Source organism: Magallana gigas, chromosome 2 (genome assembly GCF_963853765.1).
Source record: "Magallana gigas chromosome 2, xbMagGiga1.1, whole genome shotgun sequence".
Classification (NCBI taxonomy): domain Eukaryota; kingdom Metazoa; phylum Mollusca; class Bivalvia; order Ostreida; family Ostreidae; genus Magallana; species Magallana gigas.
Genome location: NC_088854.1, coordinates 5,261,844 through 5,283,934, shown reverse-complemented (window position 1 = coordinate 5,283,934; position 22,091 = coordinate 5,261,844). Strand labels below are relative to the sequence as shown.

At 31.7% G+C, this 22,091-nt stretch overlaps 1 protein-coding gene across 1 annotated transcript; it reads left to right on the top strand.

Moving 5' to 3' along the window:
• The first annotated feature begins 13,099 nt into the window (after positions 1–13,099).
• Positions 13,100–14,582, top strand: LOC105317983 (putative ankyrin repeat protein RF_0381). The gene is made up of 3 exons (XM_011414825.4): positions 13,100–13,502; positions 13,697–13,795; positions 13,928–14,582. Exons 1-3 carry the CDS (start codon positions 13,187–13,189, stop codon positions 14,302–14,304), a joined length of 792 nt encoding a protein of 263 aa, XP_011413127.2. The 5' UTR covers positions 13,100–13,186; the 3' UTR covers positions 14,305–14,582.
• The last annotated feature ends 7,509 nt before the right edge of the window (positions 14,583–22,091 follow it).

The following is a 22,091-nucleotide window of genomic DNA, read 5'->3' as shown; positions in this document are numbered from 1 at the left end:
AGAAAATGTTTATATAGAGAATTAATAATATTTTGATATACCTTTTCTTTTTCAAGTTTACCACACTCTTTACAAAACGATACGTTATGAAAAAATGACAATAACAAACATCAACCATCTCAAAAATCCATGAAACGAAATACAAATTCAAAGCAGAGCAACGCGGACCTCTAAAATGATTGAGGTAAGGTCAGGAGTGAGCATCCTCTGCTGACCGGTTACACCCGCCGTGTGCTCTTTGTCGTAATTGGGGACAAACGGAAAAGTCCGTAGACAATTAGGCGAGTAATTATGGTTTAACAATTAGTATGAAAAACGTCAGTCAGCATGCTACCCAGTGGAAGATTGCATTTGCTGACCATAGAACTTACGAAAAGATGACTTCAAACGAGACTGGTGATAGTCCTGTTTCATCAACTTGTTTGTCAGTAGCTTGCCTCGCCTCAGAAACTGTTCATACGAACATGCCCTTGTGTATCGAATTAACTGAGAGACAAAAACACCATAAGCAGGTGATGAAGATATATTGCTACATAAGTAAGGAAAGTTAACTATAGAAAAATTGAAATCATCGCGTTTATTATAAAGTTTTATTGTTAGGTTACAATCAATGTCCATTTCCAGTAAAATATTTAAATAAATATGAAACAGATGACGCAGATTCAATGATATCTTTTATTTCAAGTTCATTTCATAAATCAATAGTTCAACAACTTTATTTTTCTTTACGTAATCCGAAAATTGCTCCAATAAAATCGGTAGTTTATTCAAACATTGCAAAGCAATATGACAGAGGTGGGGCGTGCTTTTAACAATAACCAGGTCATGACCTGCATGTAAACTCGCATCTTTCAAATCCTGATTGGGGATTTATTACCATTTACTACACACAACTGACCAAGTTCAAAGCAGCTTATCCTAGTCTTCGTTCTTATCTTTCATCCAAAAACAAAATTACTACATATTGGTTAACCGCATTTTGTTGAACATTCACGGGTTTATTCAGTTTTATAGCATTAGTATGACATGTTATAGTTTAAACTTTGTATGAAAGTTTGTCAGAATTATTCATTTATCACATTTAAGCATAAATTATATCAATCAAAAATATGTAAAGAGAGAGAAAGAGAGAGAGAAGTCTCTTTTTTAATTATTCGACTCAATAAAGATTAATAAAGATATTATGATACAATGAAAATGGTTATCAGTACATTGACCATTAAAGCAAATCAATTTAACATTTACTTTAAACATTATGTTTGTTTTCGAATGACTTACGGCAATATGACAATACTGAGATTAATAAAACTTCTGAGAAAAAAAATACAAAGACATTACATACATTGTTTAGATTTTAAGATATTTCTTAAATATTATTACATATTTTGTGATTACCGTTTTTCATACTTATACATGTTTATCAAAAGCTTCTGATGACATAAAAACTTAGGTAAAAATTTCGATTCATTTTCTTTTTCTTTTTTTGTGCTTAGATATATCCCTCCTTCAGCTTTTTGGCAGTATCTTTAAATTTGCTTTGCATAACATAAATTTAAATGAACTGTTTTATTGTTTGCAGCTTAGCATGAATCACAAAGTTACCTGAAAGTAAACACCAATAAATTATTGATGCACTTCTCGAACAAAGTTTTTTTTTTTACATGAGTATTGTCCAACAAGAGTGTTATCATAACTTATGAAACTTTAACAGAATTTCCAATTATAATTTCTTTTTTTTTAAAACCTTTAAAATAATGTAAATTTCAAGGTCGTTTGTCTTTGGTCGATGAAAATGATACTTGTACAAGAAATGATATTGAATATTTATATCAGTAATGTGCATTTAAGACTGCATATAAAGCTGCACACCGTAAATCATCAATAGAAAAAATGAATCGTGTTTATCCTTGATATTTGCATTAGAATACAAATAAAGGGCAGTGAAGAAATTGTGTTTACAATCGTCTTAATTAAAGTCTGCATCAAAATTGTAATCAAAATTTACAATACCTTAATGGTTTATGGTATGTCTTGAGAAAGAAAAATAAGCTGTTGTTTGGGACTGTTGCACTAAACAAATGCAATATAAAGCTGTTGCAGGGTTTACCTAAATCAGATTTTGTTGAAGTTTACGACAATTTTTAGTCCCATACCTTCACATGATTGTCTTTATATATATTCATCGAACAACATAACATAGTTGACAAGAAAGATAACTACAATTTGGTAAAAGTTTTCCTTTTTAATGAATGATTGATTATCGTTTAAACATTATAGCCAACTTACCTTGACATGTAGTTATGCAACATGTTTATGATGTTGTCTGTGGTATATGATGGAGTGTTTTTGATCATGTGAAATACCATCATTATAAGTATGATCAGGACAAACGATTTCTCTGAATACAATTAAACTGCTAAACAGTACTTAATGTTGTCATATTTTCAAAAAATCGAAATGCATTGAATTCATTAAATATTCTATTGTGTTTACACATTTTGAGCATTAACTTTGTTTTATTATCAAATGATGAATATTTTGTGACAGATTCACTGCGGCTGTAGTTTAATGCTGTCCATTCCAGATGACAGACAACAATTATAGTACTTCTAGAGAGACTTTACAACAGATAATGAAGCACTTAATATATTCAGCTATGTACTTAAATTGTTTTCAGTTGTTTATCTGAAATGACATAATAAAGTACAAAAAATCCTTTTTAATTCTATTGTGAATTAGTACTTTGTGTGCGTAAAATTATGAGGCTGCACTATTAAATAAACATCATTGTTTTGAATTTATGATAAATTCCTTTGTATTTTGTTGTTCATTATTGATTCTGACAGACACATTTTTTACTCATTCTGAAATCAACAGCATTAAATTTTTTTTACTATTATTACAAATCTATTTTATTCTTTAAATTTTCTGCATTTATTCATTTCAGTCTGCACTAGTTACCTACTGCAACAGACCGGAGAAGGTTAACTCGCACATCAAAAAATCAAAACCAACATTAAATCTTCAAACTTCTTTGAATCGCTGCGTTAGGTTTTGAGAGTGGGGGAGAACATCGCACGGCCTTTCAACTTCGCTGGTCCAACAGACACAGAGAGTTCAGAATTCCACGGACTCTCATCCTCGGTAACCGCGATTTATGTCTCATGCAACAGACCGGAGAAGGATCACTCACTCAGAGACAGACTCACACATCAAAAAATCAAAACCAAGTGTGAATGAACACATCAGCCTTCATCCTTAAAGGCATCTTCTCTTTAATCATAAATTGCAAGACATGATGCAAGTGGATGGCGAACAATTTATTAGTTTGAAACGTTTACATGACATTTACTGCTTTATAATAAAGGTCTAGAAGTAAAAGGTGAGAAGTTTAATTCAGAAAACTTATTACTATGTGAAGGTCACTATTTAAACAAAAGTAAGGGCAGTCCTAATTTGTACAATGTACATGTAGTAAGATTGTTAATGCTTTTTACGACAGTTTCATTTTTCTTTATTCATTCATTTTATGCATAATGCACATAACCAACATTTTCCTTATGATATGCTTGTAATTGACTCATTTTTCAAATGTTTAAACGAGGATGGTATATTTTTTTAAATGCTCGTTAAGGGTATTTATGTCCTAATTTTTGATAGGCAAAATTAGTTAACCATGAATTACGTTTACTCAGGGGCGCTAGAATTCAACTGTTATGAACAAAAAACTACGTATTGTACTAGTTATACATTAGTAGTACTATTTTTTTACTTTGCCTGTCAGCTATAGTAATCTGGAATGGAAAAATAAATCATTTAATATTGTAAAATTAGGATAATAAAACTAGACACTTGTTGCAAAAGCAACAAAAAGGTCTTCCGTTTTGATATACATGTATCAATTTAACTGTAAGACATTGCTTCTCTCACATAGAAAAAAAAGTGGATATGATAAATATTGTGAATAATCTCAATCACTTACAGTGACAAAAATCTCACGGACATCAAATTTGTAAAATGGAAAGCTACACAGAGACATTTGAGATATCTCACCGGAAGTAAAATTTATTTGCTAATTTAACATTATATAGATGACATATGTAAGATTATATACTGATATTTTCATTTTATGTAAAATGAATAAAATATGAAGAAAACAAAATTTTTGAAGTGCTTCCGGTGACGACCGGAAGTTACGCCGAACAAAACAAAACAGTGTTAACACATGTTCATACATAGGTCTATCATCCCACAAAGTTTGGTTGTTCAAGTCGTCACCGTTTTTGAGATCTCGTCGAAATAAGGTTTTTTGTCTCGGGACAGGAAACGGACATGCGGAAGTGCTCAATGTAAATTGTATTAAACATTTCTTGTATACTTGCCTTTTGTACGTTATATTTCATTTATCTAACTAAAAGTGTCAAAGAAAAGCAGTTAAACTGATAAACAGCTCGATTTGTTTGAACTCTTCCGGTGTGTACCGGAAGTGACGGAAGACAAAATGAAACGAGTTTAACACATCTTCAATCAAATGTCTATCATCCACAAAAGTTCCGTGTCTTGATCACTTATAGTTTCTGAGATCTCGCGGGTACAAAATGTGTTTTAAAAAGGCTTCCTGAGATGATTGAGATATCTCACCGGAAGTAGAATTTTTTTGTTGATTTAACATTGCATAGATAAGTTATGCATAGAATTATACTTATTTATTTAATTTACGGAAAATGAATTTAATGCGTAAAATAACTATTTTTGAAGTGCTTCCGGTGAAGACCGGAAGTTACGACGAACAAAACAAAAGTGTTTAAACACATCTACATACACAGGTCTATCATCCTACAAAAATTGGTTGATCAAGTCTTTACCATCTTTGAGGTCTCCAGGTGACAAGCTTTTTCATTGCGGGATAGGAAACGGACGACCGGAAATGAATTTTTAAAAAATGAAAAAATCATTCCTACACTTTTTCATTCTCTATTATTCCTGAAAATTTCAAGAAAATCAAAGCTACACAGACATATTTGAGATATCTCACCGGAAGTAAAATTTATTTGCTAATTTAACATTATATAGATGACATATGTAAGATTATATACTGATATTTTCATTTTATGTAAAATGAATAAAATATGAAGAAAGCAAAATATTTGAAGTGCTTCCGGTGACGACCGGAAGATACGCCGAACAAAACAAAACAGTGTTAACACATGTTCATACATAGGTCTATCATACCACAAAGTTTGGTTGTTCAAGTCGTCACCGTTTTTGAGATCTCGTCGAAATAAGGTTTTTTGTCTCGGGACAGGAAACGGACATGCAGAAGTGCTCAATGTAAATTGTATAAAACATTTTTTGTATACTTGCCTTTTGTACGTTATATTTCATTTATCTAGCTAAACATGTCAAAGAAAAACAGTTAAACTGATAAATAGCTCGATTTGTTTGAACTCTTCCGGTGTGGACCGGAAGTGACGGAAGACAAAATGAAACCACTTAAACACATCTTCAATCAAATGTCTATCATCCACGAAAGTTCCGTGTCTTGATCACTTATAGTTTCTGAGATCTCGCGGGTACAAAATGTGTTTTAAAAAGGCTTCCTGAGATGATTGAGATATCTCACCGGAAGTAGAATTTTTTTGTTGATTTGACATTGCAAAGATAAGTTATGTATAGAATTATACTTATTTATTTAATTTACGGAAAATGAATTTAATGCGTATAATAACTATTTTTGAAGTGCTTCCGGTGACGACAGGAAGTTACGACGAACAAAACAAAAGTGTTTAAACACATCTACATACACAGGTCTATCATCCTACAAAAATTGGTTGTTCAAGTTTTTACCATCTTTGAGATCTCGAGGTGACAAGCTTTTTCATTGCGGGACAGGAAACGGACGACCGGAAATGAATTTTTAAAAAATGAAAAAATCATTCCTACACTTTTTCATTCTCTATTATTCCTGAAAATTTCAAGAAAATCTATCTAGTCATCTCTGAGAAAATCGGGGAAAAAAAAAATAATAATAATAATAATAATAACTAGACTCTTGTTGCAAAAGCAACAAAAAGGTCTTCCGTTTTGATATACATTAATCAATTTAACCGTAGACATTGCTTCTCTTACATAGAGAAAATAGTTAATATGATAAGTATTGTAAATGATATATCCAGACGTTACTTCCATGTAAAACAACGAGATTGAAAAAGAAATCAATTTTTGAAGTACTCTCTGTGACGACCGGAAGTAATGCCGAACTAAACAAAACAGGTTATAAAGTTTGGTTGTTAAAAATATGATTTATTTGAATCCTTCCGGTGAAAACCGGAAGTGGCAGTTGACAAAATAAAACCCGCTAAACATATCATCAATCAAATGTCTATCATCCATGAAAGCTTTGTGTTTCATTCACTTACAGTGACAAAAATTTTGCGGGCATCAAATTTGTAAAAGGGAAAGCTACACAGAGATATTTGAGATATCTCACCGGAAGGAACAGTTATTTGAAAATTTAACATTATAAAGATGACACATCTAAGATTGTGTACTGATATATTCATTCCATGTGAAAGAAATAAATAAAGAAAAAACATATTATTTGTAGTGCTTCCGGTGACAACCGGAAGTTACGCCGAACAAAATAAAAAAGTTTGAAAAAAAATGTACATATATAGGTCTATCATCCCACATAGTTTGATTGTTCAGGTCGACATCATTTATGAGATCTCGTCGAAATAAGGTTTTTTGTCTCGGGACAGGAAACGGACAAACGGAAACGTTCAATGTAAATTGTATTAAATATTTCTTGTATACTTGTCTTTTGTACATTATTGTTCATCGAAGTCACTACAAATATCAATGAAAAACAGTTAAACTAATAAACAGTTCGATTTGTTTGAACTCCTTTTGTGTGGACCGGAAGTGACGGAAGATAAAATGAAACCGGTTAAACATATCTTCAATATAATCTCTATCATTCATGAACGTTTTGTGCTTTGATCACTTATAGTTTCTGAGAACTTGTTTGTACAAAATGAGTTTCAAAAAAGCTACCTGAGATATTTGAGATATCTCACCGGAAGTAGAATTTTTTTGTTGATATAGCATTGCATTGATTACTTATGTATAGATTTATACTTATATATCTATTCTATGGCAAAATAATTTAATGCGTAAAAATAGTTATTTTTTAAGAGCTTCCGGTGACGACCGGAAGTTACGCCGAACAAAACAGAATATTGTAAACACATGTACATACATACGTCTATCATCCCACAAAGTTTTATTGTTCAAGTAGTCACCGTTTTTGAGATCTCTAGGAATCAAGGTTTTTTGTTTCGGGACAGGACACGGACAAACGGAAGTGCTTAATGTAAATTTTATTAGATATTTTTTGTATACTTGCCCTTTGCATTTTATTGTTCATCGAGCACACTACAGATATCAAAGACAAAAAGTTTAACTGATAAACAGCTCGATTTGTTTGAACTCTTCCTGTGTGGACCGGAAGTGACGGAAGACAAAACAAAACCGGTTAAACACATCTTCAATCAAATGTCTATCATCCATGAAAGTTTCGGGCCTTGATCACTTATAGTTTCTGAGATCTCGCGGGTACAAAATGTGTTTTAAAACAGCTACCTGAGATGATTGAGATATCTCACCGGAAGTAGAATTTTTTTGTTGATTTAAAATTGCATAGATAACGTATGTGTAGATTTATACTTATATATTTAATTTGTGGAAAATAAATTTATTACGTGAAATGACTATTTAATGAAGTGCTTCCGGTGACGACCGGAAGTAACGACAAACAAAACAAAATAGTTTAAACACATCTACATACACAGGTCTATTATCGTACAAAGTTTCGTTGTTCAAGTCTTTACCATTCTTGAGATCTTGAGGTGACAAGCTTTTTTGTTGTGGGACAGGAAACGGACGACCGGAAACGATTTTTGAAAAAATGAAAAAAACGTCCCTAGTGTTTACCATTTCCTACTATTCCTGAAAATTTCAAGGAAATATATCCAGTCATCTCTGAGAAAATCGGGGAAAAAAATAAGAATAATAATAATAAAAAGAAACATTACAATCACTATAAGGTCTTCCGTTGGAAACGGAAGACCTTAATAACTTTGGCGTTGACAATGTTTGATAACAAAATAAGCAAAAAACCAAAAAAACAAACAGAAATTTTCTCAGAATTTTCTTTGTTACACTTTAAATCTACGTTGGTCATAGCATATATTTTTGAATAAACGGCACATAGATGTCAATATCGATATTTTTGATAACATTGCTTTTTCTTGATTTTAAAAAAGAATTAACTTTAAATATTGAGTTTTGTTGACAAAATATTATTTGAAATCTCAAATGGTGAGTAAACGTAATTTTAATCGTCTTTCTTTGGATTGGTCTAAAACAAAATATCTGGATAGTATTTTGATAGTAAACCTTTTAAAAATCATTAATTAGCATATTACTGAAGCATTTATTGGTCCATTTTTCAGTTTTACTTAATGTGCTGTCAATTTTATGACAAAAGAACAATTTTCAAATTAAAGATATTCAAAATAAACGTACAGGTCTTCTTTGAGTCATGACTTACATTATATGGAAATATTTTTTCAGAACAATTTAACGCTGTATTTTTTTTTGTTATACTTTGAAACATCGAGCGCATATTTATTCAAGTACCATCTTTTGCTATTATGTGTATATAAATATGAACAAAAACATATGTAAGAATCGCACTTGAGCATACCTGTGCTCTCTCAATACTTCCAAATACAAAATGCGTTGCAAAAATGACATATTTACATTTCTTTTTTAATACCAAAACAAGTTTGAGAATGTATTTGAGATACATTTACATGTTATGCATAAACACGTTATATACACGACTAATTCAACATGTCTTAGTCTAAAACTTAAGTAGTTAAAGTTTGTTTTTCTATGTTTATTGAAAGAATGAATTTTGTATGAAGTCAAAGTAATTGCATCTTGAATGATTTTTTTTGTTTCAAGAAAGCCTTATTTGTCCAAAAAGACCCAATGCACGAATAACTGCAGATCAGAAAACAATAGTTAATAATTAATATCTTTCCTTAATGAAGGTAATATATCTTAGAATTTTCACCTGAATGTTAAAACTGCAATGTCTTAGAAGGATATCATTGCTGGTTCAACAAGTAAAAGCAAGCAACATTTAGATATAAGATATGTTTAATTTTTACTAAGACGATAAAATCTATAAGTAATTCAACCTTTTCATTAACATATACATATGCTTTCTGAAGAATATGTGTTCTAAAGAAGATTTTAGCAGTTGAATTTAAGGTCATTCAAATATTGGAAAAGTACGAGACACAAATGGCAAGAAAAAAATCTATTCCCTCTTTATTGTGTGTACATAGTTTTCATGTTACCACCGCTAGATATGTTTTATACTTGCATTTATTGATTTAAGTATTCTTATATGCTATCGCATATGTGTTTTTCGATATCTAAGTTTATTGGTAAGAGTGAAGTGTGTTCGTAAATTTTAGTATTTGGCACTATGCTGGATAAATATGCCTAAAAAGGTGGCTTTTTTGCTCAAAGGTTAATATTCATTCAAAGGTTTCTAAAATATTATTTCATAGAATTTCTATGATCTATACGTTAAAACTGTAATGTCTCAAAAGGGTGTCATTGCTGGAGCTTGGATCGTCAATTACAATTAAAGCCAGCTACATTTAATAAATTATAAATCATGCCTCATTTTAACCGAGACGGTGAAATCCAAAAATATCTTAACCTTCTCACTAACATGCACACATGCTTTTTTAGAATATGCTGCATATCCCATCACATGTAACATGATGCGTTTATCACAAAACTTCACCGGTAAGGAGCGCGCTTAGGTCGTGGCAAAGTCATGTTGTCTTCGTAAACTCATCTCTCATCAACTGTTAATCACAATGGGAGAATGAGAATGCTGTTATCAATTTGACACTTACTGGTCGTACAAAGTTTGTTTTCAAGTATTTAAGGACAATCAAATATTGGACAAAATTGCCGTTATCTATTGTATCTGTAAAAAAGTACTCGTCCACGAACTGATGCGGTATAAAGTAATAATAATTGGCAGTAGTCGGCAAGAATTCTTTTTATAAAACATTAAAGCATAAGATACAAATGCTGAGGAAAATTTAGAGATTTTAATCATCAGTTGTACTTTGTGTTCTGATTTCAACTAGATGTCTTTGATATGTGTCTTCTTGCATTTACTGTTCTAAAAAGTGGTATAAAATATCCTTTATGATGTGTTGCCACCGTGTCCTTTGTCCAATGTCTCCTCAGTAGGTTAATTATCAAACTGTCTTATATTCAAATGAACATTGCAATAAAGGTGTCCTCACTTTAATTATTTGTATTATTTTTTTTTTTTTTTTTTTGAAATTATTATTGTTTATTATATATCACCACAGTACATAATGAATAGAAAATGGATGGTGGATAACAAAACAACTATACAAAACCACGTTAAGTTACATGCGACATATAAAGTAACATGTGACACCTCTCCTGATACGGTCAGTAACAAAGAAACTTGAATACAATCTCAATCTTAATGCTTTGAAGTTTGACCAATGTAGTATTTCCTGATTGGTTTTTTCTTAATATCTCACTGAAATTTGCTCCTTACGAAAAATGAAATTTGAAATCATTCATCATCATAAAAATCATTGACTTAGAAAAGTCATACCACATATACATTTAAATTGTGCTATCTCAGATGAATGGTTGTGAATATATTGTAACGATTTCAACACGATTTTACTGCTTAGAAACATTACATCAAGATTTCAACCAGTTTTTATATCTTTATCAGTTTACATTTCATTGATGATACAACACACACCGTTAACAGTTAAAGTTTAAATCTCAGAATTAAAAAAACAATTTTAGTTATCCAATCAACGATACCCTAGCTGTTTTAACAAAGCATTGACTGGAGTCAGTCTCGTTAACGGAATATGATCACAAGATTGAGAAAACTTATTTACTTTCAATTCAACAGTCCAGCTCTACAAATTTAAAGTTATACTTTATTTTCTAATAATAAAGGTTCATACGTATTTATTAGCAAAATAAAATTGGATTTCTTGATCAGAGATCAAGTCTATTCTGTATGATGATACGCCTTACGATTTTCAATTCAATGCTCATTATTAAATGAGCTTTATTGGTTTATTTCGGCTCTAACTGAATGAATTAATATTGCCATTTGTTCTGTTAGCATCAAATTAATTTCAGAAAGGAACAAAAACAAAAAAAATAAACGATTTAATTGAATACATTGAATGAATCATCGTTGAAAAGTCTGGGATTTTAATCATGTAGGTTAATTTGGGGTTAATGAACTATTAACTTGTTCACGGCATCAAATGAAATATCGCCTCAATCCACGTCCGGGTCCTATGTATTGTTCAAGTTAATATATTCTTCCATTAAAATGTAATGAACTCTCTTGCATTTATTAGGAAATTTCATTTGATCGCCGCTTTGTTTTGAGCGATGTATTAAAAACCGAATATTTTCATAGAACAAAACTCAAGAAAGAAAAAATGTATCTTTTTCAACATTCTATACCTTGGTATACTATTTCGATCAGGTGGGACCTAGTGTTAACTACCATGCAAACCTCAATCACGTTTGAGTCGCATGCTTACATGTACATGTACATATATGTCAAATGTCAATAGGTGCTACCATTGTATCCTACTTTCAAAGTCCTAGTTGTTTATAACCTTATTTGCAGTTGTTAGCAACGTCTTGAATGAATATGTTATAGCGAGTATATGTCGTCATCAATGATGAAACCAAGCCTTACCAAATTGTATAATGATTCATTCATGGTTTTTTTAAAGATATACTCTAGTATTAGTACACATTTATGATGTTTTTCTCAGTTCCTGTCATTTTGAAAGGACTTTTCTTGTCCAACGCAAATATCCAACTGGCTATCTTGTCATTTTAAGACAGATATTAAGTGTTTTTATATTGATGTTTGACTGTTTGTTATCTTATCTTATACTTTTAACATTTTTAAACCGCTTATTTTAATTTCACTTGCATATAAAATAATGGAAACAATTCAGAAGCAATATATAATATGAACGTAGCATAAATTTCAGATTTGGATATTTAACTTTGAATGAAATATCATGTCTTTTGCAATGCAATAGGAGTGTCTTTAATTTGCATGTTTACCACCGTATGACGAGAAAGGTGTTGTGATATTAATTAATTTAATAGTTCTTATTATTGTTTCTCTTGTCACGACAGTGCCTTCTTAAATCCGCCATTTGCTTTCATGACGTCAGCATGTTTCTCTCACAGGTGTGCAACTTATCATAATAATCAAACAGATTTGTACTTTGAAATGTAAGATTAACATCTGACTTTGTTTATTTTGTTAAGTATTGTTAATATTATATAACGATGATTTGCATTTTCAAATTGATTTCTCTTTCTTTCTCGAAAATAGAGTTCAAAGAAAATTCTATGTGCACTGTAGATTATTTCGTATACTTTCTCGTAAATTCGTGGCGATTATAGAATTGTCCAATAATTTGATACATAAAGAACGAAAATTTGCAAACTTTTCTCTACAAAAAGCATCCAATTTGTGTCTGTTTAACATTTATAAGAAAATAGCATACACCTATGATGTCTTTTGGTAAACCAAAAAATTTTGTCAAATCGATCTATTATCTTTTTTTTAATGTTTTCCCAGAGTGTTCGTCCTGTTTATTGGTTATCAATCTCGAGGAAGGCCTTACAGCCAATAACACGCATTACTTATACATGTATTTGTTAATCATATTGATGAGTAAACACTAAATATTACGCACACGATGTTATTGGACATCAGACTTGCTTTATTACCTTTTTCGCTTGTCGTTTCCCTTAGTGTTTAGTCGTGTAAACAGTTTACCTATGAATGAGATCTGAGGCCAGCGCTATTTCGTCACGCCATCGTGAGAAAAGGGGGCCGAACCTTGTGACGATTTAATACAAGAATACCTATATAAATCCACGTGAGTTCCCACTCACTAAACATTGTCCTCTTAACTTTAGGCATAGCTATTCAGCATCCCATATTCTACTAAGTTTTAGCAAGAAGGGAAGAATGCAAAGCAAGCAGAATTTCCAACACTCGTCCAGTTTACCTTCTTTTTCGCCGCTTTTGGACAGAAGGATAACGCGTGGACGAGCTGCTTCTGAACCTCTGAATCTCTTTGCCTTGGGAGACGAGATCACCTCAAAGAATGCCAAAGGACAGACAGTGCTGTTCTATGCCATTCGTTTTGGACACAAATGTTTCGCTAAAGAGTTGATAGAGAAGGGCTGTGACCCAAACGAGGCTGATGCTGAGAGTCACTATCCCCTACACGAGGCCGTGGATCAGTCTGATGCTGCCATGATAAGTCTTCTACATGAACACGGTAAGCTAACATACAAAAATGATGATTACCTAAGTGTCTATGCAGTTCAGGTTGCTAGCTGGTAAACAGATTATTTTAGTAAAAAAAAAATTATCTAAAATTTTTAGCCAACTTTAATAATACATGTAGTACTGTAGTTCAAGTCCGATTGGGTAAATCTGATTTTTACATGTTGGTATAATCTTTAATTGCAGGTGCCCGCCTTGATGTCAAGAACATGTTGGGGCAGACTCCATTAATGAGAGCTGTTCTGTTTGATGATGTACCCATCATGCAAGTCTTACTTAAAGCAGGTAATAACCATAAATTCATGCATTCTTGTATCTAATTTGTATTCTACTGTTAACTATCATTTCTGTATACTTTCCATGATATGTTGATTACAATTTTTAAAGGTCAGTTTTAATGTCTTTATATCATTATAGGTGCAGATCCCTACGAAAAAGACATTTCGGGTCAGAATATTTTCGAGTACGCAATAAGTACAGGTAGAGAGAACACCTGCCTTTACCTACTAGAGAATGGATACGACAGTCTGACCCAGGACAAGTTACACCTGAGTCACCTTCAGATGTCGGAGAGGTCCAAAGGCGTGCTAACATCTTTCACCTCTCTCCTGACTGCAATTAAGAAAAAGAAGGGAAAGATCCACACCAAACTAACAGAGAAAGCCCAAAACGTAGCCTTATTGAAAATCAATCTGAAGTTCGCAAGAAAAAACATTTTAAAGAAGAAAAGGGCTGAGTCTTCACGCTATCAAGACATTAAGCTTCCCAGTTTTGACATAATTAACATTCATTAAACGTTTGTGAATTATTGTAAAAGAAAGAAGGAAATCCATCTTATATACATGTATTTATTACAACTAGTGATGTCTTAATTTATTGTGTATGTACTGTGTACAAATTTTGGATGATTAAATTGTAGTCGAACTAGTGATGATGTCGTGGATTTTAGCTGGGATGTTTTATTTATATTCATTGAGCATGTACATTCCTAATCCATCTTGCACTTTTTGATGATTTTCGGTTTTTTTTTTCATCATGAAGTGTTGATATAGTTTAATATTCAAGAACTTAGATAATAAAACGCAAAGAGATTCAAAATCTTCAGTTATTATTTCTATTGTATTATTTTAGCTTTATATTAGTAATTCTCGTGTTATACGAACACGATAATAGCAAATTAAATTAATTCATGGATATGTCCAATTGTTTGATAGGGGGTCTCAAAAATAGTCTTAGTGATAATTTTTAATGGAAAAGATTCTAACAAAATTGTCCATACAAATTAAAGAATTTGGCTAATATAAATTTACCTTTAATTCTCAGTTATAACGAAATTAAAGAGATCAAAACTGGCTTATACAAACACTGGCATCAAAATACACTCCTGGTAACATTTTTTCGATAACTTTTAGAAGAAAAAAAATTATTCTCATGAATTGCTGGTTGAAATGTAAGATCAATTAAATTACACGTAAATTATAAAACTTTATAGAATTCCGATTACATCTTTTTAAGTTTTCACTGGCGGTGTAAGATAGCAAGTAAGATTAGTGTGAGGCACCGATAGGGTTCTCTCTGGTTTGAAGAATACACGTATACTGTTTATAAAAAACCGGGTCAAGCAATATAAATGTGAAACTTGTTGTAAAGGGCATAAAAATTCAAATGCATCCATGTACTCGTAAACAATTCATAAAATGGGTACCGAAATTTAGGTTTTTGATAGCCATTCGTGTTTTCTTTTCTGAAATCCCCTTTTCGTTCCGATATTTTTTTAATTTTGTAGACAGAGTAAAGCTGAATTTCCACCGAATATTAAAAATAAATTTGTGATATTGATCTTGCATCAATCAAAACACTTTCTTAACTGGATAGATATACTTGCCACTCTACGGTTGTTTTGCAGCAATCTTCAACAAATGCAGTTAATATTTTGCCGGTGATAAATCAGAAGCGACGAGACAGTGGATTACAATGTATGAAAAATCAATATTGTGTAAAAGGAACGGACGCATTGTTAAGAAATATATAACGATATGAAACCCGGATCCTTTCTGATCTCACCTTTTTTTACAGCGGAGATTTCAGTATCTTTCGGTTTTAGACATTTTGTATTAAAACTTTTGTGCAACAATAACCTAAAATTTCAAAAAAAAAACCTTTGGCATGGCTTTGACTTCCTTAACACTGTAATTTATGGATTTAAATCTAAATCAATGATTTTCATCCCAGCTTTTTACTGATAAAATACGTATATTTTAAAACATCAAGTTTGTATTTGTTAGAAAGCAATTAGTTGTATCCTCAATTAAGGATGTTCGTCACACCACCCAGTACTTTATTGAAATAGATCGATAAAGAATCTTTAATTAATTATGATTTTACAAAAATGAGACCAATATCGGCTTTAAATATATATATCATATTACCTGCATGCATATATATATATATATATATATATATATATATATATATATATATATATATATATATATATATATATATATATATATATATATATATATATATATACACGATTAAACGAGTGTTTTCAACACGGATCGGTGATTGGTCAATATGTTGTGAAGCAAGCAAACCAAGATGAATGATGGATTAAATACCGCCCAACATCCCGACATTGTTACAAGAGAAACAGACGTTTTCGCGGTCACTTGTAAAATGTATACACCAATAACTTGTTTCATCTGCCTACAAAAATTTAGGTAAACAATATTTGGTGAGAAATGGCGATATCATCAGTTTAATGCTTTTAATTACTCTTGAGCCTTTAAACGTCTAAACAAATGCACACAATTCTGCTGAGCCGTGCATAAACCATGACTTTTGTAGCGAAGAACTGAATTCTGTAGGCCGACTTAAAAACTTACCTGTTTACTAAATGATTTATAATTTAATTACAAATATTATAAAACAAAACAAACAAATCATCACATGAAACCTTGGGATCCTTTTGGATTTTTAAAGGGGACTAAATTAATTAATATCTTAAGATCGTTTGTAAACAAAAAGAGGATACTTTTCGACTAGACACCTTTTGCAGTCAAAATGAAACTATGAATATGAAGAACATCCAAGGGTAAAATTATCAAATCCGATTCGTAAGTTTAAAAAGCCTAACTCTATGAATGACATAAAGATGGTCTTTTTCATGACAATGTAAGATAAAAAAAAAATTATAACAAATTATCTCTTTTTTTAATCTTTCATTCTGTTCTTAAATAGAATTTACAAACCTCAAGCAAATTAAAAGTGGGATGTTAATGAAAAAATCACTCATTAACAGAAACTTGAGTTTTACATGATCCCACGTATGAAATTATTCTGATACGAAAATAAAAACTTTCTAGAAATAACAATTTTGAAAGGCAAATAAATATAAGTTTAAAATATATCAGAATTTGTTTCCAATGTATACTGGGTCTAAACCACGTTTTTTTCTGTATTGTTTTCTTTATCATTATTGAAATTCAAGGAATTCATAGAGTCATGCAATCCTAAAGTTTACTTCTTACGAATCTCAAAGTTTCTCAATTCAAATTTTAAAAAGGAGTAAAATGAAAGCGGATTGACGAGATAGGTTCTAGAAAAAAGGATACAACGTTCAAAACTTCCTGATACTATATTTATACTGAAGATCAAAGAGTAATGGTATTCAGTTTATATAAAGCATTAGGAGAACATCAAACTACATGTAAAAAAATTTATCTGAAAACAAGGACTGCACCAAGCAATACCCCGGTGAACAGCAATGAACATACATCAGCGAAAACTGTTATCAGTCCATAAAATATGTCTCTCGAATAGAAAAACCATATCTGTTGGCACACTGCTTAAACTTTACTTCAGTTAATGTAGGTTATTGGTTTTTCTGTTTTATATCTTATTTTTATAGCTAAAGATGTGGGGATTTTTATCTCGTAGATGATTTTCATCGGTCTATTTTTTTTGCATATCTCTCCTCAGTTTTGAATGAGAAAGTGGGCGGTACCATGACAATAGTGACTAGATTATACTACTACGTCGTATGTGTTGATCTGTATAGTTTTTGTCATGTCAGAGAAACCCCCCTCTCCAATACCTTATATACAAAGTTCTTAACTTTGGGGGCTTTAACAAGTCACAGAGATCGATGAAAACTCGTGTAGTAAAATTTGCTCAACGGGTCTCCTAGGAAGTAATAGCACTTCGGACGTCAGTTCCCCTTGCCTTTTACTTTACTCGGAGATTTATGTAATTTATGTAAAATGCATATTGATAAGAAAGCTTTTTAAAACTTTAGTCTGTTAATGTTTACTTCGTCCGAATGTCAAGGTTTCTCCATTTAACTTTTAAAAACAATGTTAATATATGAATGTGGATAAAATTAATCAGTTCTGGAAAGAGAACTTCCTGGATTGGTTTGCTAGAATGGATATCAAACAATAAGGGTATCTCTTTTTCTTTGTAACATTATGAGAACCCCCAAGAAAATGTTAAACGAACAGAAATGCAAATACTGCACGCAAGCATTATCCTGGTGCAACGTATTGCACAAGCAACATCGTACACTGTAGTCCGTCCATCAAAAATTCCTCTCGAATAGAAACAAAACATCTGATAGCACATTGCAATTTGATGTCGTTTGTTGTCTTTTTGCTGTATTGGTTTTATAAATGTTTGACGTTCTGGTTATAACTAAAACTGAGTGGATGTGTGAAAAAAAAATCATTTTTGTCTTTATTCTGGCCAGACAATCTTTGTTTTCGTACCTTATTCTCTCAGCTTTTGATGGGAAAGTAGGCGGGACCTTTCGACAATAACAACAGGTTCTACTGTGTGTTGTACTATAGCGTATTGTTGACCTGTATAGTCTACGTCATACATGTCGGAGAAATCCCCTCTCCAATTCTTTAAGAGTTCCTAACTCTTTGGGCCTTTGCTCAACTTTCAAAAATGAGTGCATTATGATGATTATTAGGGAAAGGCTGATAATAGTCTGGATTTTTTGTGGTAGTCATAGGTCACCTCACCAAGCCATCCCTTTTAGTCGGTGATTTATAACAGTTTGCGTAAATCGATAAGCAAAGATAATCGTCATGCGTAGGGTGTACGTATACTTAAAAGTTTCACATTTTGGATGAGTATCACCTTATCTCAAAAATGTCAATTAAAAGTGTTTCAAATAAAAAGAAAAAGCTTGAGCACAAAAAATAAAAAAATTGACATGGAACGTTTTATAGAATTAGGCGAATCATAGAAATTTCTTTTCTTTCGTCACAAAATTTTATGTTGACCGAATTTTTATCGAAAATTTATCCTTTTTTATTATTATCACATCTCAAAGGAGTCAATTCGTACTGTAACAAATAAAAAGAAAAATCGCGAGCTTAAAAATAAAAAGAATTGAATTTGAACTTTTTATCAAATAAGGTGAAGTAAACAATGTCTAAAAGTAAAATGAAATATAAATGAAAACGACAGTTCATACGATTCAGTCGTAGTCATCGCAGACAGGATTGAGGTTACTATGTATTTAACCCGCTGTAAGATACAGAAATCAAGACGTATACTGTCATTTGTCCACATTGTAGATTGCTACCAGATATTTCAATCATTGAAAACATTTCCCCTAGACCAGAGTTTCCATAATGTGATTTATTTTGTTAAGATGAAGTACATGTAAATCACGAATTCTTTGTTGATTTAATCAGCATGGTCTTGATTTGTATCACTATTACAGAAAACAAAGGTAACACTCTAATAACAACAACTGTTCAAAAATGTTATTATCAAAATATTTTCTTTGTGCTGGGAATATCTTAATTCTTTGCCTTCTTTTGTTGATCCCAAGATGAAACATAGTCTTCGTTTCCCTCATCCTCTTGTTTAGCTACAGTAACTAGCGCACACATCAAATACATCTCTACATGTATTCCTTTACATAATTATGCAATTCTGCTTCAAATGTAGAACTTCTTTGATTTATTCCTTAGAAAACTGTTATATCAGTATCAAAAATACCTATAAAAAATTAAAACGGGCACTTTGTGGGATGTCGTGAAATAACCCAAGATGTGTGGCGGATAACCATCACCAAGAAGGGTCAAGGTGAGCACTGCTGAGAAATGTCGTTACTTACCTTGAGTCTTTAACATCGATATAAATGCTCATTGTTAGCTGAGACGTGCATAAAACATGACAATCGTAGCCAGAAACTGCATGTTGTAGGTCCTACAAACAAAAGACCTAAAAACTTTACTGTTTACTTAATGAAATCGTCTAATTACAAATATCATAAAATAAAATAAACAATTCATCAAATAAAAACTTGGGCGTCACTTGAATTTCTTGGATGTCTAACTAAAAAAATACCCTTTTTTAACAGACATCAAATCTAAAAGACGAAAAGTTCCGATTAATTTAAGCTGTTGACAAAAGTTTAAAAGTTTTATACTTTCGGGTGGTGTGGAAAAGGGTAAAGGGTATTTATCATATCAGACGCGAGTAATTAATTGATCGAGATAACTGGGTGATTGGGATTGTAATGTTCAAAGTCACTCTCACAATCATTAAGTGAAAAATAGTTGACATATCCCTATTTCATATTATTATGATAAATCTGTAACGTTATACCAAATTTTCTTTCAATATTGCAACCTCTGCGAAAAAAAAATATTAACAGAAACTGTTGGTGGACCGACCGCCCGACCGACAGACGCAAAGCAATATGCCCTCCCTCCTCTGAAAGAGGGGGGGCATTAAAAGACGAATTTTTCGGGCAAATTATGGTTTATGGTTGGTCATTCTTTTTAAAAATTCAATACTGACTATATATATATATATATATATATATATATATATATATATATATATATATATATATATATATATATATATATATATATATATATATATATATATATATCCTTTTCGCTGTCTTATTTCGCTGTCTTATTTCCATGCCGTTGAAATTAATGAATTGTGTAACCAAATTAGAAGGCATATGTATAAGCATGCTTTTTTATACTGTTTACTTCGTACGAATTTCAAGGTTTCTCAATCTAATAAATGAATGCGGGTGGAACCGTTCAATTCTGGAAAGGGCAGATTGTGGAGAACTTCCTGAATTACTTTGTAACGTAATGGAGAACCGCACACACAGAAAATGTCATCTAAACGGACTGCACCCAAGCAATATCCTGGTGCAACATAATGCACATAGGCCTACATCATACACTGTTATCCGTCCATAAAATATGCCGCTCAAATAGAAGAAAAACACCTGGTGGCACATTGCTTAAACTTTATTTGATTTGATGTAATTTATTGGTTTGTTTTGGGAGGTTTTTTTCGTTGGTTTCAAAATAGTTTGGAGTTCTGACTACAGCTAATCTTGGGTTTTAAAAAGCATCTTTGTCCTTAATTTTGGCCAAATAATCTTTGTATTATTCTTTTTTCTCAGCTTACAAGTGCTATAGCAAATTGTAATATAAGCTATTACATCGGTTATCGACCAACATAAAAGAACTTAGCAATTGTAGTCCATTGCATACTTCTGACAGAATTATTTTTTCCTATACTGAATTTTTACCTTTATCCAGTTTAAAAACAAAAAAAGATTGTACATTTCAGAAGGAAACTTCATGTTTTTTGTTGATAATCATTTTTCATAGGAACTACTAGTACTTCTTCCAAGCCACATGCAGCAGCTTCCTAGGGAGTGTGCATGTCTGTTTATATACAAACAGAAAACACGTGGTTTTTAGTTTTTGGGTAGATCTGTCCCGAGCTAGATATCTTAAGAAATGCTGTATCAGGTGTACCCCTTTTTGGTTTTAGCTGGTAAGAATGGTAACATAACAGTTTTTCTGAATATTTTGTCGAGAGATACAAACTGGTTTTTTAAACTATAGCGTTTTATAGTGAAAACAATTACCGATGTGATACCTATATCGTATGTGTTGACCTGTATAAGTGGGCGGTACAATGACAATAGTAACTAGATTTTAATACCATGTCGTATGTGTTAATCTGTATAGTCTACGTCATACATGTCGGAGAAATCCTCTCCAATCCTTCACAAAGTCTTTAACATTTGGGGGCTTTAGAAAGTAATGTTCAGAGATCGAGGAAAAACTTTAGTGGGATAACTAGTTTAACTCTTCTATGAAATAGTAGCACTTCTGACGATTATAAAATAATGAACGATTATGGTCTACATGTCGCCGCGCCTCGCCGTTCCGATTTTTAACTGTTTTACGTAAACCGATAAAAAAAAAAGTTTATCGCAATAAATGCGCATGTACATTCACAAACTCATCTATTTGATTGTCTAACTTATCTTGTCTAACTTAACAAACGTTGCAAATAAAGTTCAGGTTTTTTTTAAAAAGAAAATAGTTCCCTCTTGACCAAAGTTCCACAAATTTTAAAAAATTGAAGTAAATGTTTTTCAAGCATTTCCTTATTGGTTTAATCAACATGCCTGAGTTTAAAGTACTAATATTTTTCTTTGCCCAATCTTTTCTTTGTGTTGTTCAACACAAAAGGAGACACCATGTACTGATCTCACTTCACTTGT